Source organism: Ruditapes philippinarum, unplaced genomic scaffold (genome assembly GCF_026571515.1).
Source record: "Ruditapes philippinarum isolate M1 unplaced genomic scaffold, ASM2657151v2 ctg1373_1_1_1_1, whole genome shotgun sequence".
Classification (NCBI taxonomy): domain Eukaryota; kingdom Metazoa; phylum Mollusca; class Bivalvia; order Venerida; family Veneridae; genus Ruditapes; species Ruditapes philippinarum.
The window spans coordinates 15521-35824 of record NW_026864465.1 but is presented as its reverse complement, the minus strand read 5'-3'; the positions used below and the strand labels follow the sequence as shown (position 1 = coordinate 35824).

General features: G+C 31.5%; 1 protein-coding gene across 1 annotated transcript; it reads left to right on the top strand.

The window, feature by feature from the left end:
* The first annotated feature begins 1859 nt into the window (after nucleotides 1-1859).
* LOC132725697 (polypeptide N-acetylgalactosaminyltransferase 11-like) lies at nucleotides 1860-19920 on the top strand. Its single transcript, XM_060710878.1, has 10 exons — nucleotides 1860-2206; nucleotides 2867-3033; nucleotides 3341-3518; nucleotides 4079-4282; nucleotides 5172-5289; nucleotides 8669-8854; nucleotides 9416-9550; nucleotides 10046-10156; nucleotides 10979-11116; nucleotides 12188-19920. The coding sequence occupies exons 1-10, from the start codon at nucleotides 2103-2105 to the stop codon at nucleotides 12338-12340; spliced, it is 1494 nt and encodes a 497-aa protein (XP_060566861.1). The 5' UTR covers nucleotides 1860-2102; the 3' UTR covers nucleotides 12341-19920.
* The last annotated feature ends 384 nt before the right edge of the window (nucleotides 19921-20304 follow it).

Here is a 20304-nt window from a genome sequence, read left to right as displayed (position 1 = left end):
TACTTAATGACTGAGACATAATTTTATAACTTTGACGATGCACAAAGCCTTCACTGTTATATGTAAAATGTCAAATGATAACAAGCACTTGTTACTTCTAATTAGATTTTACTCACTACAGTGTTGAAGCAGTTCCTATAGACGTTTGAAAAAATAGTCATGTTTACAAAGTATGAAAAAATTGCTTTTTTCACAGATTCTAACATTTTTCACTCTTTAATTTATAAATAGATGTGAAGACATGAATTAAACGTGAAGTTCATTCCTGATAGCGAAAAGATGAGCTTTTAGCATTTGATAATTTAAGTGGCAATCTCCTGGATAAGACCGCTACGTATATTTCAAAAGTAAAACTTGTATATTAACCTTATATATACTTCTGGTTCAGACCCCAGGGTCTACATGTATTCCAGGATATACTGTAGCCATTTAAGCACTTTGTCTGATATATGTAACATTTATATTTTCTATTTGGATGGCTTACTAGCACACAAACTAAACAAGACCCGAAGGATGGTTTATATATTTTATTATATGTGTTGCATCCAAGTATACACTCATAAACTCCCAAACATCAAGTAAACATACACACAGTAACAATAACGATATTTGATATTAAAGGCGTGGCTTATTATATCTTGTAGACTTGCTTACTACAGTATATACCAGAATACGGTCTTTAGTGTGGTGCTCCAATCATTTTTTTTTTAGTCTCAGGAAGCCTTGCATTAACAGGAAGTCAAACTTGTTTATGCACTTTGATATTGGTTGCAATGCTTGACCAGTTCATAAATGTTTTGTTAATGAATACTAACCAATTAAGTGTCTGAAATTATTTTTTTTATTGTTCCCCACCAAATAAATAACTATGACGCACTTTATGTCATCTACAGGTAGATAGGGTGGACACAAGAAATAATACCATATTCGGAATGAAATAAATAAAATATTATGTGTTATTGGCAACCTGGCTCTACCTTAATAGCTAGAGAAACCTTGACAACTTTAAATATTTAGTGACAATCATTTTCTATGAAGTCAGGTTTGAACACACTGTGACACAGGAGATAAAAAACATATGATAGAATCTGTTGTACCCTTCCAATCATCTTTTGCATAACCAATAAGGTCAAGCCTTTTGATAATGCCTTTACCTGTTCATATAGATCTAACATGCGCAAAAAAAATCTTGTAGAACAGTCAATTTCCCCTTTTTAACAGTTCAGTACATAGTGTAAACCAACTAGAGTTTAGTTTAGTTTCAGCAGTTTTACTCCATTTAGATAATTTATCATGCTATTTTAAAGAAAATTTTTAGATTATCTGTTACAGATGGGTCATATATATCAATAACTAGGATCATATATAAGGAAGGTATTAAATCAGCTTGTGTCAGATCTGTGTTACAGGATGAATGAAAATACATGTATTTTATTAATATATTAAATCATTATCATTTACCATTTTTTATCTGTATTTTTTTCAGGTTGAGCGTCTGACTTCAAAGATGTAACTTAAAGAAAACACCGGTACGCTACTAATTATAGAAGTTTGATGGTTTTGAATTCTCTGGCACTCTAATTCTTTCTTTAATCTTTGAAAAAATGTGCTAATTCTGACTGTGAAGGAGAGATTAATGCATTTTTGATTTTTAGTTAGAAAAATCTTCAAACAATCCATACATTTAAAACATCTTGATACAGATGGAGATCATGTGTCTAGCCTGTATTTGAAATGACAAAAAAGCATTCAACTTTTTGATTAAAGAAATTTTTCATTAGTAAAATTTAAAATATGTTATTCATTTTTTGAAAGTTCGGAATCACTCTTTCCCCTCTACAATAAAAGATCGGGGAAACGCTATCTATATTTGGAATATCAGCCACTGTGAAAACATTATATCAACATTTTACCTATACAGACATGTGAAATTTAAATATAGTTACAAATCTCAACTTGCCGACAAACTTGACAAAATCCTTGCATTTAATACCAATCCTTCAGCAATATTTTATGATCTATATGAACGCTCCCCATTATACAATGACCTGAAGGAATTAGACAGGAAGGCCATAACTAATGACAATGCCAGGGAGTTTCTTATGAAACCAAACACAGCTTTAAACTATAAGACTCACGGGATTAACGTTGGATTAAGTGATCTGGTAGCTTTAAACAGACAAGTTCCCGATTCAAGACCATACGGGTTTGTATGAAGTTTGTTCTGTCTTTTGTAATGTTGTAAATTTGTATGTAATTATTGATGAAGTTTGTCCTTAAGTTACTTTGATACATAAACATTTTTGTCACTAGACTTGTATTTTTTTCTGCTTTCAATGAATATATTAAGTTAGCCTGCTGACAGAAACAGATTCAACCCTTGTGCCATCTTTCTGTGGTCTGCTGTATTTCATAATTTGCCCTAAAAATGATGAATGGTTTTGTCTAGATTGAAAGATGGGCAAATTCATCTTAGGTATTGAGCATGAAAAAGGTTACAATTTACCTCATGGGAATTTCCATGAAATATACAATGAAATATATACATAATATAATGGTTAGTCTGTCACTGTCCTTTTACCAGACAAGAAGGAAATAAAAACAGAGTTTATAAACTTAAAAAAAAACCCAAAGGTGTCAGAATAATGATAATCATTGATGTAATAATACAAGGGAGAAAATACTAAATACATTTCAACCCAACTAGATACATGTACATGTATTCGTTTTTTTAAGAATTTACTTGTTGTTTGACATTATAATTTTCAAGGTAGCTTCCATTGAATTGTTTTCAGGTACAGTTATCCAAATATCTTTAAAAACACTGAGGCATCAATTTATATAAGTTATTGTTTCTTTGTTACAGGTGTTCAGACATTGAGTATCCATCTGACTTGCCAACAGTTGGCATTGTAATTCCTTTCCATAATGAATGGCCATCACTTCTGCTAAGAACTATTTTCAGCATTATCAATAGAACTCCAAAACATTTACTGAAAGAAATAGTTCTAATTGATGATTGCAGTAACCTGCGTAAGTTCTTTCAAAATCTCTGTATTCTTTTCTATGATTGATTGTTTTGTCACAATGTAATGGTCATATGACATGTTTGAAGACCAAATTTACTGGATGATACAACTAGATATCTCCCTCTTGTGTAAGAATTCAGAAGTCTCTGTTCAGATTCAAACCCTTAGATGTTAGGGACAAGTAATAATAATCTTGGATTGTAAATATTATTTAAAGGGTTCTGTAGTCTTGTTTAATTTTTGCTGTGTTGAGCTTTTTGTGGAAAAAGCTATGTTTTGATATTATCATGTAAGTATATTTATACTTTCAGCCAGTCTCCAAGCCCATTTTCAAGGTCTATTGGAGAAGTATTTTCCGAAAAATCTTATCAAGTTAAAAAGATTGAGGAGTAGGTCAGGATTAATTGTAGCTAGAATGGAAGGACTGAAACTTGTTACAGCTGATTGTGTCTCCTTCTTTGACAGTCACATGGAAGTGAATGAAAATTGGTAACATTTTGGAGAATTTTATATTGGTTGTTTCTCAACAAACGCACAGGAATATCTAGCTCAAGGGTACTGTAACTGATAAAAGTAGTAATAATGTTTTACAAAGTTTCCGCTTAACAGTTACCTAAGATCTGAATATTCCTAAGTGCGACAACAGCCTGTGTTTGTTTGTTGTTTTTGCTAATTTAACATAAATAATATAATACATATTTAAAAAGTATGAAAAGTGATGTTTTGATATAGTATTTTCTTTGTCGTCAATAAACCATTTCATTGCCAGAGGAGAAGTGGTACGCCCTCTGATTAAACCTTCGTGCCTCTCCCTATTGAGCTAAGCTGGTGAACATAAGTATACTATTCTAAAGTGCAGTTTTAAAACATTATTCTAGATACTTATTTAAATTACTATTTTTAGCATAAATTATCTTTGATGTAATTTATAGCTAGCACACTAAATTTTGAACACTCAAACATTTTTAGACATTAAATTCACTATTTTTTTTCAGACTCTCTGATTACAGAGTTTTTACTACTTAATTTATTCTTGAAATATCATTTAGGTTGCCTCCCCTTTTAACAGAGATCAAGAAGAATCCAAAGACGGTTGCCATGACGCAGTTAGATTACATCAACAAGGATTCGTTATCTTATGATTTTGATGTAGGATATCGTACACGATATGGATTCGATTGGAGACTTTTATTTTTTGAGACGTTCTTCAGAGCAGACACGTTGGATGGGAAGACAGATACTGATCCTGTACCGTAAGACTTTGAAATATTTTTTGAGCAGTTCTTAAATTTATTAAAGATATTCTTACTTAATTGAATAATTTTCCAATTACGAGCCATTTAAGTTCATGTGAAAGAGTAATACACATCAACCTCAGGACATTTTTTTGCATTATTTACCCATGTCTATAAGTTGCAGTCAATACTAGACCAGACCTTCATCAGGAATAAGTGTAATATTATTTATAAAGCTGTTTATTTGAATCAATACTGAATATTGTTTAAAAAGTAAAAGCTTAACATACACTTAATAATTGAAATGTTTTAAAAGAATGCTAAGCTTTAGGTTTTACTTTCTTTACATTTATTTATGTTAGTTTTACAGGTACTATTGAAACACCAATTTTATGCGCATTTATACCATATCTGATGGAGCATAGATTAAAGAAAAAACAACAGAGATTTATAATGTTGTTTTATATAATAAATTGTTTGTTTTAATCTACTGAATTTCTCAAATAGACCTGCCAAGCTTCCAGTTTTTGGGACTGTGCAGTATTTATTAAAATCAATAAGTGGCGGCATGTTTGAATGTGTCACACTTTTAATCTAAAACTTGCTAGTCACATGGGTTCAAAGCCCGTCAGAGACAAGTCATGTTTCTTTGAGCAAGAAACTTCACACTCATTGCTCAGTACTGGTTGAATGAAAAGTGTGTCTATAATATGCTTACAGCTTCCTACACAATCCAACTAAAATAAATTCTGTATAAACCAATTAAAATTAATTAAAAGATGTTAGTCAGCCAACAGTATTGAGCCTGGTCACTGACTTCTGGTCTGGGTCTATATTGATAGTAAAGGCTAATCACTTTTATAAGGATTATATTCTGTATATCAAACTTATATAAAAATGTTTTCAGAGGAGTTGTAATGGTAGGACCTGGTGCTGTGGTAAATGTGCAATATTTTAAAGAGCTTGGTGGATTTGATACTGGCATGAAAATCTGGGGAGGAGAAAATCTCGAGTTTCCATGGAGAGTATGTGATTTAGATTACTAGTCATGAAACAAGCTCTGTTTATAGTTTTATATATAAAATTTATGTCATTTATTAGCTCGACTTTTTTTTTTTTGAAAAAAAAAGTAGAGGTATTGTTATAGTCAGGTCGGCGTTGCCGTTGCCGTTGCCGTCTCCGTTGCCGTTGCCGTTGCCGTTGCCGTCCGAAAACTTGTACCTGGATCATAACTTTTTTATTTCTTGGTGTATTGTCTTCATACTTGGCCACAACAACCCTTGGGACAAGACCTTTCAGTAGACCACACTAACCTTGACCTTCATCCATAAATGACCTTGACCTTCAAGGTTAAAAGTCCAATTTTTGCTTGTTCATGCTGTTATTGGCTGTTACTTTGTTATTTTTGAATGGATTGTCTTCAAACTTGAACATAATAATCTTCAAGGATATCCTTAAAAATAACCAGTCAGACCTTGACATTCACTCATCAATGACCTTGACTTTGAAGTCAAATTATTGAAATTTTTTTCATTTTTTTGGCTATTATTGGCTGTAACTTTTGTTATTTTTGAATGGATTGTCTTCAAACTTGAACATAATAATCTTCAAAGATAACTGTTAAAAATATACCGAAAGACCTTGACCTTCACTCATTAATGACATTGCCTTTGAAGGTCAAATTATTGAAATTTTCATTGTTTTGGCAGTAACTGACTGTAACTTTGCTATTTTTGAAGGGATAAACTTCATATTATAACAGAACATTCTTAAGGACCAGACCTTGTTGTTAATCAAACCCAAATTTGCTTGGGCTCTTTAATGACCTTGACCTTTAAGGTTATATTACTGAATTTTCTCAGATTGTGCATTTATCGGTGTGTGTATGTATAGTATATGTATTATATATAAATATATATATAAATGTGTGTGTGTTATATATATACATATATGCAGGTATATATATATATATATATATATCTATATATGTATATATATATGCATGTATATATATATATATACATATATAGATATATATATATATATCAAATATATATATATATATCAAATATATATATATCAAATATATATATATATATATATATATATATATACATATATATTACATGTATATAATTGCGTCATTTTTTTATTTTTAGAAATTGCGTCATTGTTGCTATTTTTAGAATTTGCGTCATTTTTTTCTATTTTTAGAAATTGCGTCATTGTTGCTATTTTTAGAAATTGCGTCATTTTTTTCTATTATTTAGAAATTTCGTCATTTTTGTTCTATTTTTAGAAATTGCGTCATTGTTTCTATTTTTAGAAATTGCGTCATTGTTTCTATTTTTAGAAATTGCGTCATGTTTTTTCTATTTTTAGAAATTGCGTCATTTTTTTCTATTTTTAGAAATTGCGTCATGTTTTTCTATTTTTAGAAATTGCGTCATTGTTGCTATTTTTAGAATTTGCGTCATTTTTTTTCCTATTTTTAGAAATTGCGTCATTTTTTCTATTTTTAGAAATTGTGTCATTGTTGCTATTTTTAGAAATTGCGTCATTTTTGTTCTATTTTTAGAAATTGCGTCATTTTTTCTATTTTTAAGAAATTGTGTCATTGTTGCTATTTTTAGAAATTGCGTCATTTTTTCTATTTTTAGAAATTGCGTCATGTTTTTCTATTTTAAGAAATTGCGTCATTGTTGCTATTTTTAGAATTTGCGTCATTTTTTCCTATTTTTAGAAATTGCGTCATTTTTTCTATTTTTAGAAATTGTGTCATTGTTGCTATTTTTAGAAATTGCGTCATTTTTTTTCTATTTTTTAGAAATTGCGTCATTTTTTCTATTTTTTAGAAATTGCGTCATTGTTGCTATTTTTAGTAATTGCGTCATTTTTTTTCTATTTTTAGAAATTGCGTCATTTTTTTCTATTTTTAGAAATTGCGTCATTGTTTGCTTTTTTAGTAATTGCGTCATTTTTTTTTTCTATTTTTTAGAAATTGCGTCATTGTTTTCTATTTTTAGAAATTGCATCATTTTTTTTTCTATTTTTAGAAATTGCGTCATTGTTTCTATTTTTTAGAAATTGCGTCATTTTTTTCTATTTTTAGAAATTGCGTCATTTTTTCTATTTTTAGAAATTGCGTCATTGTTGCTATTTTTAGAAATTGCGTCATTGTTGCTATTTTTAGAAATTGCGTACTGTTGCTATTTTTAGAAATATGCTTAATGTTTCTATTCATATATATACAAAATATATAAACAAAACTAATGTGACAAGACAGACCAACTAAATTTATAAAAAGGAAACATCAATATATGTTCAAACCTTTCTATGTTTGCGTTTAGAAAAAGTAAAAAGTCGAGCGTTGCCCCCGCCCGGCGGTGGCTCTTGTTAAAGCTGAACTCCAGATGATTTATAAATTTAAAAAATTAAACTTGAGAGTGAAATATTCACAATCCATGAGAAGATGAAAATTATTTGTAATTTCTTTCTTATTTTTTTTCATTTTTTTTTTCAAAAATCAACACAATTTCATTGGAATTAGCATTAGTTTAGAAGCATGCTTTTTTAAACATATATATATCAATATGTTAACTAGAAACTATCTAGCATGCATACCATAGGTTGGCAATTCTACATGTACAAGATTATTTACTTGTGTTAAATAAGCTTTTGCAGGTTATCAATTGCCACTCTATTAATATAATATGATTAATAATACTGTATTTGTAGAAAAAAACTTGATGTATTAAAATATTTGGTGTATGTATAGTATGTACATGTATATAGGATATTTGTTTGTTTTAGAGAATATTGAATGCATTTTACTAAGATGTAAAAAGGTTTTAAACATTTTCAAGAGCGCAAGAGAGATACTTGTATGTTGCATATTTACTCGAAAGTTGAAACAAACACATTTGAGCCGTGCCATGACAAAACCAACATAATGGGTTTGCGACCAGCATGGATCCAGACCAGCCTGCGCATCCGAGCAGTCTGATCAGGATCCATGCTGTTCACTTACCAACCCTATTACAAATATAGAAACTGATAGCGAACAGCATGGATCCTGTCCAGATTGCGCGGATGCGCAGGCTGGCCTGGATCCATGCTGGTCGCAAACGCACTATGTTGGTTTTGTCGTGACGCGGCTCAAATTTTTCTTTTTACCTGTATCTCTTATTGTATTGTATAGTTTTGGCATTAAAATAGGATAAGATATTTACCATACATTAGTGCCAAGTGTTGCAAATTTAAAGTGTCAATATCCATGAACATCTTTATCTGTTTAGGTCTTGTTTTATTTTGCTATATCATTCAAAGTTTACTTGTAAAACACATTGTTTTATCTTCGAATCAATTATCATTAGTAAGACATGTATATAATGTTTTAATTAGGTATGGTTGTGTGGTGGACAGATGATTCATGTTCCTTGTTCAAGGACTGGACATATAGCAAGGTCTCAGCCATATCATTTCCCTAATGGAAGACAGGACACTGAAAACCATAACTATAAACGAGCAATAGAAGTATGGATGGACGATTATAAAGAATATGTATATGAAGCTAATCCATTAATTAGGGTAGGTGAAGATTACACAGTATTTAGATTAAGCTAATCTTTTTATAAGGTTAAGTTTTTTTTTATATAAGGTCAATTGTGAAACAAGTTCTTGCGACTTATATTAATCACAATTGAGTCTGATTCCTGGAACCAACCAGTACTGGTGTTGTATGAAGAAACATGGTTGTGACCCATGGGCTCGAACCCACCTTAACAACTACATGTAGGCAACTGAAAATGTTAAGATAAGATTAGTGTGTGTGTTTGTGATTAGAATAAATATGATAAAAATATATAAATTTATGATAGAAGGACTGGAAAATTTATTTATAAGAAAGAGAGAAATAGAATCCCTAAAGAACGCCCAAATATCAAAATTGAAAGTGTTGCAGACTTGGTTTGATTGAGCCTGTTCATTGACAATACTGGAAAATGCAAGCTTCTGCCCATGCTCCCTGGCTACAGCTTAAGCATTAAAATGTGGCAATGGTGGAATTTTCAATTTAGAAACATGTGCAGATGTCTTCAAAATCATTTATTTAACTTTGTTAAAAATTCTATGTTCTTTTATATTTCCTAGTCAGTTGATGCTGGAGATCTTACAGAAAGATTGGAATTGAAAAACCGTCTTCAATGTAAGCCATTTAAATGGTTCCTAGACAATATCTGGCCAGAACTAAATGCATATAAAGAGAATAATCAAGCATGGGGCTTTGTAAGTTATGTTTTGTACAATCTTTCATGTTTTCTTTATTATATGTAAGCTGTAACTGTTTTTATATCTAGTCATTTTGATAGCATGTTTTTGTTGTTGTATACATAATTGCTGAGTTAAATAACTGGATTTAGCATTTTTTCTGGGACTTTTGGTTAGAGCCTAAATTCTCAACTGAAATTACTCGGTAGGTAACATACAAGAAGTTGGAAGAAAACCTGATTTTAGACTTTTTTTGTTTAGACACTGGCATAAAGCTGCTAATCTTTACAAATAGGAAAGAAATAGAATGTTCATAGTGATATTTACCTCTGTTCATGGAAATATGTTTTTTACGAAAAAGCTCAGCTAACAAGTATCTAAGTATTGATCTTAAAATAAGTATGAACTTATGCCACACCAAACTGATAGATTTGCAGCAGGAATTTTTACATTTTCAAGTTGTAAATTGATCATAATGTTCTTTTATAATTTTGTGTTTTATATGTTTTACAGGTACAGAACAGTGCTACTGGTTCAAACATGTGTCTAGATAATGATGATTACCTGTTTTCTATACCCAACCCTGTCAAAGTTAAACCATGTTCAGAAAATGTCATTTATCAGGTAACATTTTAAATAATTCCTACCAGCCTGTAATTAGCTAGAATATAATTATCTAAATGATTTCATTCATCAGGTATTATCTTATTTTTTCTAACAGGCTGTCAAATCTAAAACCATGTTCAGGAACATTAGATAACATATCTTACCCTTATGTCATGTATGTAGCTAAACTGTTTTTTAAACAGTCATTTATTTGATGCTACATTTTTTTAAATATTTAAAAATGTTTTGTCATGAACCTAAAAACTAAGCATTCTTATAGTTGCATTAACCTTTTTTAATTGTGTTATTGAAGATTTGATGATATTTTGTTTAGAAATTAAGATTTTTAAAGGAAAACCCAATAGCAATACTAAAACTCTTATATGAATTCTAATATTTAAATGAAGATTATACATGTAATCAGTTAATGCATGTGGCATGTGCACAGGCAGTAAAAATGTCAGAGTGTTAAACTTTAATAAAACAATAGTTGTTATCTGGAACACGGCAAATGTGGGAGTTAATATTCCCATCAAATAAGGGTGTGCAAACAAACTTTTAATGTTATTTAATGAGGAAATATATTCTTAAATTCAGTCTGCTACATAAAGAAATGTTTGTTGATTTTCTGTTGATGTTTTAATGACCCAAAGCAAGAGTTTTCCATGGAAACATAATTATTCTTTCAATTTTGCCAAAAGGAGGTTGCAGACATTTAAGCTTTAAAATAACTCATTTTGGTTGTCTGGATTCAAAAATAAGAACAGTAGATGTAAGATTTACATCTGTTCATATATTAAATTTTTTTGTAGTTTTGAGTGTATTTTTCTTTTGTTTCAGATGTTTTCCCTTACTGCTGAAAATTTATTTCGTTCATTATTGCAATGTGTGATTGTCAAGGGAACATTCCTTAGTGATAAACAACCAAAACTTCAAGGTTGCTTTGAGGGGCCCCATGAAACTTGGACACACAGCGGAGTAAGTATGAACTTAGTGCATGGCAATAAATTTTGTTCCATTGTATACTTCTACTGTTTTAAATGTGGAGCTGAAGGAACACTACTAATTAGCCATTTAGTACACGCTTTATTTACTTTTAGGCACATCATTCATATTATTTACATTGATATTGTCTGCTGTAAGATTAATTTATTTTGCATTTTACTGTTTCTCAAATTTAAGAACACACAGAAATGTCTTCATTAAAGAAAACCATGCAATTTCATGCACAAGTTTCCTCACCTGTCAGCAAGTTAGAAATAACCTTAGTAAGCAAATGGTGGGTCCCCACCTGGCGCAAACTTTTCTTAGACCCAAGGGCAAACGCTTGTTCAGAATTAAATGAATACTACCTTTTGATCTTGCATCCTGCTCTACTATAACATTTACAGCAGCAATAATTTGCCTTGATAACCAAGTCTGTAGGCAACTGAGGTTGTATGCCTACTCGAATGATAGTCAGCTTTGACAATGTCCCAGTTTAAAAGCTTTGACCCACCTAAAGATTGTACACTTTGAAATGACATGTGATCCATATATGCCACACAATTCAATATACATCTGCATTGAAGCTTTATCAAGTCTAATGAAACATTAAGTGTAGCTTCGAATTTCAGTTTTGTTGTCCATTGTATAATATGGTCAGTAAACTGGTCAGTGTATATGACTGCTTTTAATTTTTTTAATCGGAATATCCCTGTCATTTTACACGCAAATGGTATGAAACAAATTATTATAGTTAGTTATTCAAGTGCAATGAATTATTTTACAATACTAAGAGAATTAAACTACTGAAACCTATTAGTGACATACCTTAATGAATGGTCCTGGTAGTTATTATTCTATTATTACATGTATATAAATTTCTTATTATTATAACACTTGACCGTAATGAAGTATGCACAAATATGTTAATATGCTACTGTGGCAGCCCAAATGAAGTTTTGGTATAAGTGTTCTATGGACACATTTCTTATTTATTGCTGTACAATGTTTCTTTAAAGAATTATAATTGGCATAAGACATTATTTTCTTCATCTTTGTTTACAGCCTGGACTGTTGAAACATGATAATTCAGAGCTGTGTTTAGAACTGACCAGGTCTCTGTATCTAGTGATGAACTTATGTGATGAGAAATCTCCGTGGCAGAAATGGACGTTCACACATTACTCACCTGCTCATAACAAACGCATAATTGTCTAATAATAAATTTTGTATCATATCTTTGATACGCTTGCCATTTGTAAATAGGTCTGCATGTACAAATGTATATTGTTTCTTTTGTTATTTTTTTTGTATAAATACATGTAAATGTATATAAGAGGCACTAATAATATAGTCTATATCTTTACAACTAGTACAACTCGTTTTAGAGTTTTCACTCAAACTTATGCAGAGGTTAAGTTATCTTAAGTTTTTTTTCTTTCTTTGTTTTTTGATGCGAAGATCATGGTTGTGTACTGTTATAAATTAAATTTTTACTCAATTGCTGCCCTTTTATACATATTTAAGTACTCATTTTTATTTTGTTTTTATAAGTGTATATATTTCTATTGTTTTTGTTTATTGTTGAGAATTGTCATGTGTACGCAATTATCTAGATACTACCAAAGTTTGAGAGAAACAATTTTTTTCTGTGTTGGATATGTACAAGTACAATGTAAATGTAAATACATGTAAACTAAAGTAATAAAATTTAGGTGCTCCTTAGCAAGTGGTTAAGGTTGTTTCCTTGAACCACTTGCCTATCACTGCTGTGGGTTCGAATCTCAACAGGGACTTTGGATTCTTTCTTTTGTGGAAGCTATCCATCTAGCTTACAGAATGTCAGTGGTTCTACTTTGGTTCCAACTCTTGGCAGAGGGGCACCTGTGGTCTACATCCACCACTTAAGCTGGAAAATCACAATTTATATACATGTATATACCTTAACAGTGTTGATGTGATGATAACACATGAAAACAGAGAGAAAATATAAAGTAGTTGCTAATAGCAACAGTTGTGTAAACAAAGGTTTGTAGTAAATAGAACAAATAAGTATGTAACGTTTCCTTATAAAATGTTTAACTGCTTTTTGTTAATGTTTACAGTTAAATGAAGATGGAATTGAAAATCTTGGTAATTTAATTTGGAAAAGTTTATTTGGTACCTTAATTGGTACAGAATGTTCATTTTGCTGTTTGTAAGAATTTGTTTTCTTTTAATATGTTTTGTTCATTTTTTTAATTCATTTATTTAAAAGAATCATAATTGTAGCTATTCTTTTCACCTATCATAGAGGTCATCATAAAAATGTGTTGAGATTTTTCATGCAAATTTGTATCTTATTAAAAGGACATATGAGCCGTGTCACGACAAAACCAACATAGTGTGTTTGCGACCAGCATGGATCCGGACCAGCCTGCGCATCCGCGCAGTCTGATCAGGATCCATGCTGTTCGCTTACAAACCCTATTACAAGTAAAGAAACTGATAGCGAACAGCATGGATCCTGATCAGACTGCGCGGATGCGCAGGCTGGTCTGGATCCATGTTGGTCGCCAACCCATTATGTTGGTTTTGTCGTGACGCGGCTCATATGTATTCCAGGCCAGTCTGCACATGTATGCAGTCTGACCATGCTTTAAACTGTTAGTAGCTCAACTTTCATTTTGAAATCCCTCAAATGTTGAACTGTTTCAAATTCAAAGCAGGGCAAATCCGTAGGTTAAAGTTAATTGATTTACCTGTATGCTACCCATATATAAATAAGGGCTGCACTTCATAGAAAGTCTTAAGTCTGAAATCAGTCTTTAGACCAAAACTAAGACGATTTTGCGTTTCAAAGAAAATGTCCTAACTTATGATGACTCCTATGTTATGACTTAATTCCTGAATAGCAATGCTAATGGGATGGGCATTTACAAATTGTGAATAAAAGGGCTTGTCATTGTATTTCTTAACTTTTCTCAGAAGAACGCATTTATTTATAGTCTACAGTATTTGAATGGGGATAAAAAATTAATTGAAATGGTCTTAAGTTAGTCCCAAAGTTGTTTTTATGTCCTAAGGCTAAGACTTAGTATACGCGTAGGACTTTCTATGAAACACATCCCTGGGACTTTAACTCGGACCATGCTATATTTGGCTGCTTAAACAGGGCATGATAATATTGTAGAGCTGAACATGATAAGGAAACAGGGACATCTACATTTTAATGTTAATTATTTGTATAATGTAAACATGTTTTAAACATTTTACTTAAAGTTTACAGTTGTATTTTCACAGATATAATAATTTTAATCAAAACACATTTATATGTACTTATGTCTTTAAGACCCTCATATGTTTTTGAACTTTTTGAAAGTTTTCATAATGTGACAAATTCTATAAAACAAATATGTGTTATTCTTAATAATGTATTATTATTATTGAGCCCTCTTTTTGTTAAATTATAATATTTTTGCATTTGTTGTTAAACTGCTTAAAGAGATCAGTTGTTGTTTTTCTATGCATTTAGATATGTAGTTTATATGTATATCTAAAATGGCAATTAATCATCATACCATGAATTCACAAAGAAAATATCAGGAACAGGATCATACGATCCTAATTACTTTTATTGTTTAATGAAACTGAAATGTAACATGTAAGGCTAAAATAATATGGTACATAAGCAAAATGAAACCGATTTTTTTCTGATAACAATACATGAGACTATGTTGAGTAATATTGAAAATTGTATATACATGTATAAAAATATGTTGAGTAATATTGAATATTATACATATATGAGATTCTGCAATTGAGACTTTTTGGAAGCTATCAAGCTAGCTTACGGAACATCTTTGGTTCTACTCAGGTGCCCATTTTTGTCTGAAATAATGCACAAATGTGCTCCAAAGTTCTTAGTCTACCAGTGAAGCTGTAAAGTCGCCATATGATCTTTACTGTGTTGGTGTAACAAACTAACTAAAAAAGATCTTGATCCTGTTCCTTAAATCTTAGTGAATACTGGACCAGAATGTCAGTGGCTTGATATTCCATGTTTTTTTCTTCATGATGATAAACTACAAATGGTTGTGTCCTTTATTATACAATTGTATATACTTGTACATTACTGTATAATAAATTCTGTGTAATCTTTTATTAATTACAGAAATCTATTTTTATGACATTATTCATGTCAGGATATATAGATGTACATGAATAAGAGGTTTTTAAATGCATTTAATTTTTTTATTTCCATAGTTAAAAAACAAAGGTGTTTACAATTCAATAGTGCAATAGAACTGCAATTCCAATAGGTCAATTATGTCAATCAAAAGCTATACATAGCATATGGTTTGTGAAATGTTATATATACATACAGACAATAGATAAATTTCTATTTGATTTGATTTGAATAGAACTGCAACTGATTAATAATAGTTCAAGAACAAAACATTTCACATATCATTACTTTATCCCTTAACATGAATCCTGCTGAAACCCAAAATGGTTGACCTTTGACACCTGAGTATACATCCGAACTGGTGCAGCCAAATCAGTATACAGTCAGACCAGTGAAGTCAAACCTGTATACAGTCAGACCTGTGCAGTCGAACCTGTATACAGTCAGACCAGTGCAGTCGAACCTGTATACAGTCAGACCAGTGCAGTCAAACCAGTATACAGTCAGACCAGTGCAGTCAAACCAGTATACAGTCAGACCAGTATACAGTCAGACCAGTGCAGTCGAACCTGTATACAGTCAGACCAGTGCAGTCGAACCTGTATACAGTCAGACCAGTGCAGTCAAACCAGTATACAGTCAGACCAGTGCAGTCGAACCAGTATACAGTCAGACCAGTGCAGTCAAACCAGTATACAGTCAGACCAGTGCAGTCAAACCAGTATACAGTCAGACCAGTGCAGTCAAACCAGTATACAGTCAGACCAGTGCAGTCGAATCTGTATACAATCAGACCAGTGCAGTCGAACCAGTATACAGTCAGACCAGTGCAGTCGAACCAGTATACAGTCAGACCAGTGCAGTCGAACCAGTATACAGTCAGACCAGTGCAGTCGAATCTGTATACAATCAGACCAGTGCAGTCAAACCAGTATACAGTCAGACCAGTGCAGTCGAATCTGTATACAATCAGACCAGTGCAGTCGAACCAGTATACAGTCAGACCAGTGCAGTCGAACCAGTATACAGTCAGACCAGTGCAGTCTGAATAATGTATGTGTTGTATTTTGATACTGAAATCTCTTAATCCAAATTTGATTGTTCCTAATTGGAAGCTGATCAAATCCATTAATAATCAGCAGGTGATGTGTTAAAAATAACAAGCATCTATGTAAACCAGATCTGTTATTTTTAGACAAGTATTTGTATTTATTATTTCTCTTAATCCAAATTTGATTGTTCCTAATTGAAAGCTGATCAAATCCATTAATAATCAGCAGGTTAAATGTTTAAACTAACAAGCATCTATGTAAACCAGATATGTTATTTTAGACAAGTATTTATATTTATTATTTTTCCTTATGTGCTGTTTAAAAAAATAAGACATAGTCCCAGGAAAAAATAATTTTTTATGTAAAAGCCTTGTTTATTTTCATATTTCATTTCATACTTGAATTCCATTGGTATTGTATTGTTCTTGTTTTTACTCTGTTGCAATTTTACTTTATATTAATTGTCCATTCATGGTACATTTTTATTTGTAAAATTTTATACATTTACATATTTATGAAAGCACATTGTTCTTTTTCATTATGTCCTCACTTGTCAGTTCAAAAACATTTTTCAAACTGCTGGCACATTCCATTATTTATTATTTTATGATACTCTTAATTAACAAAAATAAAATCTTGTTTTATACATAAATTCGTATATTAGGTATCTTAAATATACACTGTATATATGCTATTACTTATGTCAAGTTTTAAGGTCATGAAAACCATTTTGATATGTGTCCCATTTCTTTAAAGTCCCAGTTTTGTACATTTCCCACAAACCATCACTGTTACTACTTAAATGTCTATGGTTGGGGAGATAAAGATGTCAGGTCCCGTGGTCAACTCCTCACTCGGGTGAGGGTGGCAAGCTTGAAGTTAAGATGCAGGCTATAAGGTGTCTGTCCCCAACTTGGGCTTGGGAGGTTCGACACCTACTCCGGTCACAGCCATGTTTCACCAAAATACACTTTTGGTTAGTTCCAGGAAACAGACATAAATGTGTTAAGTGTAAAATGCAGGAATTTATTGTAACTATTGAGCTGAAATAAGCATGTTTGATCTGACCAGTGATATATGGTGATAAATTAATAGTTAAAACACATGCAGTATAATGCTGAATTATTTGTTCGTGACTTAATTTAACATTTGAATATTTGCTATAAAATTAGTGTGACACAAACAACATATATTGCAAATTAACCATTTAAAAAGGAATAAATTTAGAAAAAAATGAATGCAAATAAAATAAATAAAATAATAATGATTCAGTTGTTTCATAGCTTCTTTTCAGTTGACATTAGTGTCTGTTTTTATGTTTAATGTTTTTATGTTTTACTGTTGCTTCTGAAGAGAAAATTTGAAACATATTTTGCATAATCCTCCAAAAAAAATACCACTACTTATATTGTAACCAAACAGTTCTTCCTTTACATTATTTTTTGCATTTGAATATGAAATAGATGAACTACTTTTATAGGTGCTATTTGTGAAATTAATCTTTCCTGTTAACTTCTATGTATGAATATATGTATTTTTTTAAGAGTACAATTTATGTTAGAATGTTTTGTTCAACAATTATTGAAATCGTTGGTTACTGAATTGATTGCAATAACTATAATATTGAGCCACGTCATGACAAAACCAACATAGTGCTTTTGCGACCAGCATGGATCCAGACCAGCCTGCGCATCCGTGCAGTCTGATCAGGATCCATGCTGTTCGCTTACCAACTCTATTACAAGTAGAGAAACTGATAGCGAACAGCATGGATCCTGATCAGACTGTGCTTATGCGCAGGCTGGTCTGGATCCATGCTGGTTGCAAACGCACTATGTTGGTTTTGTCATGATGCGGCTCATATGTATGTTTGTACTTTTTATACAACAGTTTTATGAGGAGGTTTGTTATGTTAATATTCTTGTGTAATTCATACATCGATATATGTCATAGTCTTGCAACAGGGTGCTCTGAGGATCAGCGAGTTCATTTACAATGCCAAGAGCTTGTGCGTTTGGCATAAAGCAATGGATTTCATATAGGCAATCTAGGGCCATCATGGCCCTGTTGTATTAAATTTGGCTTGAATGTACATGTACATAAGAATCAGGAAATGAGGATTGACATATGCCATGATTTTACACTCATTGGTTATAGCTTCAATAAAGTTATATGCATAATATATCTATCTATACATAACATTTGTTTATTCTTTTTTTTCCAAGTATGTTTTGTTTAGCTTTGGTTATACTATTTATTGAAAAAGTTTGTTATTTATTGAGGGAGTCATATATCGGGGTGGGTGATCACGTGACATTTTTTATGGTAACATTAGGTCCGTGTTAATGGCTTGGCATATGACTTAAAGTGTTATAACTAATTGTCGTTGTGTCTGTCAATATTTTAAATAAACAACACTCTTTATATTTCAACAATTGAAATAATCTCCTTGTTCAGAAATACAAAGTTTCAGACGTTAAATTCAGTTTATAAATGCTTCAAAATAGTCCTTCTTAGGTTAACTAGTTCCTTTCAATAAATGAAAAATGGCCGACGTAAGTCCATTTCTACACCTGTAAGATGGTTTTTTTTCTGTCAGGGAAAGAGGAAAATGTCAGAGTGTGCCAAGTGAGGAGAATATGGTAAACGGACAGTTACTCGTTTTTCTCGTAAAAAATCAATTAAATTAAGATGAACTTTATGCTATTTTGTGTTTAGTTAAGTACAGTAACATTCATTAATAAATTTGAAGTAAATTGTGTATAGACGAATATAATATGAACATTATATTTATTATAATTAGTATATATACAAGGTGTGAGGCTTGTTTCTGATGAAATCTGATTTTGGTAAAGGAATAGAACGGGTACAGCTAGATCAGACTAGACTAAGGGGAGCCCTTTATTGGCCTGGCAGTTGGTCTGCGCTAAATGTTCAATGAAACTAGAAATCATTTTTCCATGGTGTTTGGTTCAGCTAATGTTTTTTCAGGCGAATATACAAGACCTCTGCTGCCTGTATGAAACAAAGCCAGCCTAAATGCTGACAACTCTGTCTACACAGTTGATATTATTTAGGAGATTTCTTCAATACTTGTTGCACTTTATTTCCATAATATAACTGTGAAAGCCTAGACGAGTAAAAAGGCAAGATTTTGAAATAATTTGAATGTAGTTATTGTGATAATATAAGTAAGATTTAATTCTTTTCATCCCATTTTATTTTTAGATTTTTGAGAATTGATAATACATGTATTGTTTTACAGAGATTGGGAATGTTTATGGTTATCAGATTGTTTGATTTGCGCCATTTTCTTATGTTACATTCTTACCGCTTGATTTCTGCTGTTTTTATTTTAAAAGTTTTTACGCAGATGTGTGTTTTTGACTATTTTTTTTCACCTTTACCCTATAAGAAACTATTTTTTTTAAACAATTCTTAAAAAATAACGGAACACAGAATTAAAACAGCATTGGATACCCATGATATAGTTTCATTAGTATTTATATGTGATCATATAATGAGAACAAATATCTATGTAACAAGGAGTTTAAACAATAAAATGGAGAACAAACTTATACTTTAAGTTTTTTGTTTTGTATATGAACCTGTGTTATATCACTCCCCACACAGTTAGCCACACTAATTAAATTAAACTACCTGTTTGAAGCAATTTTAGTTAATTGTCCCCCGCCTTTTCGAAGAAAAAAGGGGGATATAGAAATAGGCTCTGTCCGTCCATCCGTCAGTCACACTTTCCGTAACTTTGTCATTTATCAAAGGAATTTGAAATAACTTGGCACAAATATTTGTTATAATAAGACGATGTGTCATGCGCAACAGCCAGACCCCTACCTCCAGGGTCAAGGTCGTACTTGCTCATTCAAGGTGAACATTTCCTATTTGAGGGTATATGTCGTGTCCGTAACTTTCTTATCTTTAAAGGGATTTTGTAAATACTT

Bases quoted from the DNA above. Each gene is read 5' to 3' on its own strand.
- LOC132725697 (XM_060710878.1), top strand. From the start codon at position 2,103: ATGAAACCAAACACAGCTTTAAACTATAAGACTCACGGGATTAACGTT. The intron at 3,034-3,340 runs GTAAGTTCTTTC...TTATACTTTCAG, and splicing joins TGATGATTGCAGTAACCTGC to CCAGTCTCCAAGCCCATTTT. The intron at 10,157-10,978 runs GTAACATTTTAA...CTTTTGTTTCAG, and splicing joins CAGAAAATGTCATTTATCAG to ATGTTTTCCCTTACTGCTGA.